The sequence below is a fragment of the Natrix helvetica genome, assembly GCF_964273705.1.
Source record: "Natrix helvetica genome assembly, chromosome: 3".
NCBI classification, from domain to species: domain Eukaryota; kingdom Metazoa; phylum Chordata; class Lepidosauria; order Squamata; family Natricidae; genus Natrix; species Natrix helvetica.
Genome location: NC_138549.1, coordinates 570,670 through 577,500, shown reverse-complemented (window position 1 = coordinate 577,500; position 6,831 = coordinate 570,670). Strand labels below are relative to the sequence as shown.

The window sequence follows — 6,831 nt, the reverse complement described above, 5'->3', positions numbered from 1 at the left end:
TGCTGATAAAATAAAGGGAGACTAGTATAGATCCATTTCGAGCTATTTAGCTCTCATCAGCTAGCCATACCCTTACTGGGATTCGAACCTGGGCTGTATTATACACTAGGCAAGAGTCTTAGCCACTATGCCACAGGCTTCTCCTCCTTTATCAGCTGAGCCAGGGAAATAAGTATGTGTTTGTGTTACAACCCCTGGTATGACCAAATACTGGTTTATCAGCACAAATACAACACAAATATAAAAAGGCAACATTAAAAATAAAAATATGGGTTTCTGCCTGTATGGTTTTCTGTGATGAGCTGAAAGGACAGAAAGAGGGAGGAGTGAGCTCCCTCCCATATTTGGTCATACCAGGGGTTGTAACACAAACACACACACGTACGTACATACATACATACATACATACATACATACATACATACATACATATATATATATATATATTTGTTTTCGTAGATTTTCACGGGTGTAGGTATGCTGGTTTTGTTGTATTCGGGTCTTTTCCCGTGTAAAGTTGAGATTGTCTTTGCAACGTTTCGGCAGGATCTCACCTGCCATCCTCAAGCGTGGGCTCAAAATTTTTGAGCCCACGCTTGAGGATGGCAGGTGAGATCCTGCCGAAACGTTGCAAAGACAATCTCAACCTTACACGGGAAAAGACCCGAATACAACAAAACCAGCATATACACACACACACACACACACACACACACACCACAAATATAAAAAGGCAACATTAAAAATAAAAATATGGTTTTCTGCCTGCATGGTCTTCTGTGATGAGCCGAAGGACAGAAAGAGGGAGTAGTGACCTTCCTCCCATATTTGGGCATACCAGGGGTTGTAACACAAATACATACCTATTTCCCTGGCTCAACTGATAAGGAGGAGCCTGTGGCTTAGTGGCTAAGACTCCTGCCTAATATATAATACAGCACAGGTTCAAATCCCAGTAAGGGTATGGCTAGCTGATGAGAGCTAATTAGCTCAAAATAGATCTATACTAGTCTCCCTTTATTTATTTATCAGTACAAATACAACACACACACATATATATATATAGGTATGTATTTGTGTTACATAGGGAGGGAGTAGTGACCTTCCTCCCATATTTAGGCATACCAGGGGTTGTAACACAAATACACACACACACACACACACACATATATAAACAGTTGGTATCTTGGAATGCATGACATCCATAGCAGGATGGGTGACCTTCAGAAGACCCCTTTGGGACCTATCAAAATGCTTATGATTCCTTCCCCCTCCCCAAAAGAGGGATGCTCGGCCTCCCCCTGCTGCCAACTGCATTCAAATGGGTGTGTGTCTACAAAGGCAGTTCAGAACAAGCGTACATTTAAATATGGGCTGGATGATTCATCTAGAAGGGGCATCTGTTCCTAAGGGGGGGAAAAGCCCATGGAAGCTTCTGGAAGGAGGTGTCCAGTGGACAGAGATGACCAGTGTTATTTTTCATGGCATTCATGGCATGGGTGAGGAGGGACTGGAGGGACAATATATCAGGTTGGCAAATGACACACAATTGAACAGGGGAGAGAATATCCCAGAAGCCAGAAACAAAATCTTCAAAATCATCTTGGTCCAACTCCCTAATGCCAAATTGCAGCGACTGGTCCACACGGTTACCAGCAGTCAAGATGGACTTGAAGGCATCACCAACAAAGAAGCAGAGATGATGGACCTAAACACGGCCGGGGCTTCCCCTGTGCAATTGTGGCCGTCTCATTGGTATTTTCATCCCTCCGTGTGTATATGTGCCTCTCCCAGTGGCTCAATTAGGACTGGCGCTCCATGATGAATTCAGAGGAATTCCTCCCCAGTGAGCAGAGCTCATCGGGTGCCACATATCTTGGCATGAGATTCCCCTAAAACGATTCTTCCTGGAGCTCCAGCTGATGGAGAAAGAACATTTCGTGCGGGAACTGAGTCTCTTTCGCAGCTGGCTGTCCTCCCTCCAGGGGCCTACCAGCTGAAGGGCTGCTGGTTGTGCAGAAAGGGCCTGAACCCCGTGATGCACTCAAAGACGACCGTCCCGAGGCTCCAGAAGTCCACCGTCAGGGTGTAAGCGTTGTTATCAAAGAGTTCAGGGGCCTTAAACAGAAGAGCAGAAATCGGGGTAAAAATCCACCTTCAAGGCCACCCCCTCCTTCCCTCCCGAGTTAGGAACAGGGCCCACCGCCATGGGGGTTCAGACCTTACCAAGTACTGCAAGGTCCCCACGAAAGAGGTGCATAAGCTCCCTTGGTCCAGATCCTTGGCGTATCCCAGGTCTATGATCTTGTAGATTATCTGGCAATTAAATCCCATTCCAAGTCATGTTTCCCCCTGAGCTTCTTCCCTCTTTCACTCTTTTTGGAACTGACCGGGGGTGGGGTCTTCCCTCCATTTCCTCCTAGCCTCTGAAGTGGATGAGAGAGGCAGGGAAATGGGATGGGAAGGAAGGAAGGAAGGAAGGAAGGAAGGAAGGAAGGAGAGCCGAACTGTCTTTTTAGATGCTGGAGAACCAAGCTCTACAGGCCACCACCTGGGGATGCTTCTTTATATCCCACCTTTATTGACTGTATAACTAATTAAAGGCAGTGAACGTACCTAATATTTCCTCCTCCACAACCTCCTTGTGAGGTGGGCTGAGAGAGGGAGAGAGAGGGAGGGAGAGGGAGGGACTGCCCAAAGCCACCCAGCCCCCTTTTGTGCCTTAGGTGGGACTTGAACTCTTGGCCTCCTGGCGATTGGCCCAAAGTCCAGGGCGCTTGTGCTTCAACAGAGCAGGTGGGGAAGATCAGGGGCCGCTCCTCCTTGCAAAGCCCATCCAGTCGATGTGGGGAGTGGGCAGGGAACCCCCTTTCTGTGGCACATTTCTTGGAACAATGGATGGAAAACCGACCGCAGCCTTCTAAACTCAGAGTTTCACTGACCTTCCCGGCTTCATCCTGGAGGACAATATTTTCTGGCTTAAGATCTCGATGAATGATTCTGTTTTCATGCAAATACTGGATGCCAGACCCTGGAAATTATGTGGGGAAAATGCACACATTTAGAAAAAAAAATTAAGAGGCACTTTCTGATTCGGCTTTCGTCATTTTGACAACAGTGGTAAATCCAGAAGATGCCCCAGCCTCTGCCCCAAGATGCCCCTTCTGTGCTCTGAACCAATGCAATTCATTATTCATACGCATTCAGAACCGGTTGGCTGTTTGAATGAACTTTGAGGCACAATAAGAAGACAGGGAAAGAAAACACTTTTAAATCTCTTTATCATGGAAAAAAACAGCTGGCATACCAATGTCACTCAGCACCGAAAGGATTTGGCTTTCCTTAAGACCACAGCAGTTCTCAGGGGCATTCAGCAGCTGAAAGAGTAACAGTAACAATAATACGAAGGTTAATAAGATTGTTCAGTTTAACAGCACATAGATAGATCTCAAAGGGCAAAACGTGTTACTACAGCAAGCACTTGTGTCGGAGAACATATTTGGGCCAACAAAACGAGTGTTGACTTCCAAATAATGAACCACAACTACAGGCTGAAGCATCAAAGAGCGGGAGACTCCCGGGGCCATCGGAGTTTGGCTCAACTGTGGCTCAACTTCTGGGTCCCAAACTTGGAAACTGGCATGAAAGGAGAGATTGCCTTAAGCCCCAGAAGGGTAGAAGCACAACAGAGTTTCTCTCTGCTTCTGAAGGTTAGAGAGAATTGGAGAAGAGTTGGAGCTCCCTTCCGCCAGGGACAAATTGCTGGGATTTCACCTCGAGGTCCTCAGGTGGAAACGGGGCTCCGGCTGCCTCTGGGACAGGACCAGGCGCCCTGCACGGGTTCCTCCAGGCAGACACAGAGCGGGAGGGAAGGACCCCCAAGGGGCTCCAGCAGCCCAGCCCAGCCCCCGAGCGGCCCCTACCTTCCTGAGGTCCCCCCTGGAGCAATACTCCATGGCCAGAAGGGGGACGCCGTTCACCGGGAAATCCAGCTCTTCCGGCAGCTCCTGGGCCTTCACCACGTTCGGATGGTCCAAGCTGAGGGACAGAGTAGAAGGAGAGGGGCTGCGGGGGGCTGAGAAGGGCCTCGGGGAGAGCAGCCTGGGCTAGTGGGTAAAGCGGGAGGTGGAGAGTTCTAGTCCTGCCTTAGTCACAGGGCCTGCTTGGGTGGGTGGGGGGCTTTCCGCCACTTGCCCCCACCCCTCCCTCAGCCCCCCCACCCCTCGGGGTGCTTGCTGGGGGGGGAAGAGGAGGGAGGTGCGCTGTGTGTGTGTGTGTCCCCCTTGACCGACGTGGGTCTCCTAAAGGCCATGCAGACCAACAAACCAACATCCGGATCAGGCTCCCCCCCCCCCGGGGGACTCCCGCCCAGGGCGCCATCCCAGGAAGCCTCTGGGAGCCCCGAGGGACGCCCCAGCCGAGGGGCGGGAGAGCCCCGGGGGCCGCCACCCACCTGCGCAGGATCTGCAGCTCGTGGCGCCAGCGCTCCTGGTGTTTGGTGCTCAGCTCCAGCCGGCAGGCCTTCACCGCCAGGCGGGCCCCGGACTCCTGCGGAGGGGGAGGCGCGGCGTTAGGGCGGCCCCAGGACATCCCCCCCCACCCTCCCCTCCCCCCCCACCCTCCCCTCTCCCCCCGCCCCCCCCCAACCCACCCGGTGCTGGTAGAGGGAGACGTTGCCGAAGCCTCCGGCGCCCAGCCGCCCGCGCATCTCCCAGGGGCCGCAGCTGGGGTCCCCCGGGCAGCCGCCCCGCAGCGCCACCGCCGCCCCCGCCGGCAGCCGCTCCATGCCCGCCCCGGCCCAGGCCCCGCCGCTCCCCCAGCCGCGCCTCCTCTTCCGGGGACGGCCGCCGGGCGGAGAGGGAGGGACGGACTCGGCCACAGCCTCCCCGGGCGGAGAGCAGGAAGGAGGAGGCGGGGCCCCAGGAGAGACCCTCCCCTCCCCGGGCCCGTCCAGATGGCCTTTGGGGGCCCCGGCGGCTCCTTCCCCCCCTCGGCCCTCCCTTCCCCCCGGCTGCTTCCGCCCTCCTCTCCCCCCCCTCTGGACTCTGCAGCGCCCCGGAAAGAAGCGGGGAAGAGCGGAGCCCTTGGGGGGCCCTTCTCCCTCCCTCCCGGGGGGCTGGGGCGCTCCGAGGCCGACGGGAAGCCTCTCCTCTCCGGCGGGGGCTTCGGCACTTAAGGCCGGGCGAGTTTCCTGGCTGGCCGACCCCGCAGAGCCGCCTCTGCCCGCCCCCAGCCCCGCAGGTTCTTCCTTTTGCCCCCCCAGGAGCCGAATGAATCCAAAGGAATTCAGCCCCGGAATCCCCCCGGCTGCCCCTGGGAAGAGCCTCGGCGGATGAATGGTGGTGGAAGAGAGCGCCACCTGGCGGCCCTTCATCCAGCGCTTCGGTTTCCCCTTTTGCTTCCCCGTCGGTGGGGCAGCTCCGGGTCCTTCCCCCCTCCCCCCCTTCCTTACAGGGGCCCCGCTTGCCTGTGAAAGGCTCAAGGCCAAAAAGGGCTCCTTACACTTCATTGCTACTTGTGTGCCGCCTGAAGTCCCTGAACTCGAGTGGGCAGCCATATAAATTCTCTAATAACTTACACGCACACATCCCCCCCTCCCTGTTTTTATTTTGTCAGAAGGGAAAGACGGAAGCCCTCTCTGCCTCTTTCCCAAAGTAGGATTAGAGGCCAAATGGTGGCGGGAGGAGGGCAGGAGGCTAACACCCCTTTCGGTCTCTGTCCAGACCTGACCCTGCACCCAGGCCAAGCTGCTGCCTTTCACTGCTTGCCTCGTAGCTCTTGAAAAGCCAGCTGTTAATCAAAGCAGAGTTGAGGCTGAAACAAACTCTACGTCCCTCCTCTGCATGTTCTACCCACCACTTATACAGAATAGAGTTGGAAGGGATCTTGGAGGTCTTCTAGTCCAACCCCAATGCTCAAGCAGGAGACTCTGTATCATTTCAGATAAGTGACTGTCCATTCTCTTCTTGAAAACCTCCAGTGTTGGAGCATTCACAGCTCCTGGAGGCAACTTCTGTTCCACTGATGAATTGTTCTATCTGTCAGGAAATTTCTCCTCAGTTCTAGGTTGCTTCTCTCCCTGATGAGTTTCCATCCATTGCTGCTTCTCCTGCCTTCCGGGGGCTTTGGAGAATAGCTTGACCCCCCTCCTCTCTTTGGCAGCCCCTCAAATATTGGAAGAGAGGAAGGGGAAGTAGAGAAGAATGACAGAGGGTAGAAGGGAGGTAGGGAGGAAGAGGAGAGAGGGAGAAGAAAGTGATGGACAGGGTAATATGGTGTATGGAGAGCAAAGGAGCCAATAATTGTTTTTGGGGAGTTGATGGTAAGACGAACTGATGTTACTATTTAATAATATAAAATTATGTTGATGTAACAGTATACACGTGGTTATGTGTTATGAAAATGAAAAAAAAACTTTAATTAAAAAAAATATTGGAAAACTACTATCCTGTCTGCTCTTGTCCTTCTTTTCACTAGACATCCCCAATTCCTGCAATATGTTTTAGCCTCCAGTCCCCTCATCATCCTGGTTGATCTTCTCTGCACTCTTTCCAGAGTCTCAACATCTTTTCTATATCGTGGCGACCAAAACTGGATGCAGTTTTCCAAGTGTGGCCTTACCAAGGCCTTATAAAGTGGCATTAAACCTTCACCTGTTTATGCAACCAAGGATTGCATTAACTTTTGGCTGCTGCCACACACTGCCGGCTCATGTTTAGTGATCACTTTGGGAGACAGTCTTGTTGCCAACAGACCTTCTGCTGTCCTTAAATGCAGCCATTTGTTTTGACTGACTTCTTGCATAACGTGTCATTCATAAAGCAATTGGGA

General features: G+C 52.8%; 1 protein-coding gene across 1 annotated transcript in view; it reads right to left on the bottom strand.

Annotated features, from left to right (window-relative positions):
* The window catches only part of CHUK (component of inhibitor of nuclear factor kappa B kinase complex), a 22,017-nt gene extending 17,206 nt beyond the window's left edge, over window positions 1-4,811 (bottom strand). Inside the window, exons 1-7 of the mRNA XM_081947068.1 lie at window positions 4,652-4,811; window positions 4,454-4,548; window positions 3,924-4,038; window positions 3,308-3,377; window positions 2,943-3,031; window positions 2,227-2,316; window positions 1,994-2,118 (exon numbers count right to left, since the gene is read on the bottom strand). Coding sequence (XP_081803194.1) covers window positions 1,994-2,118; window positions 2,227-2,316; window positions 2,943-3,031; window positions 3,308-3,377; window positions 3,924-4,038; window positions 4,454-4,548; window positions 4,652-4,786 — 719 coding nt within the window. The 5' untranslated portion in view covers window positions 4,787-4,811. The remainder of the gene's footprint in view (window positions 1-1,993; window positions 2,119-2,226; window positions 2,317-2,942; window positions 3,032-3,307; window positions 3,378-3,923; window positions 4,039-4,453; window positions 4,549-4,651) is intronic.
* Window positions 4,812-6,831: the final 2,020 nt, after the last annotated feature.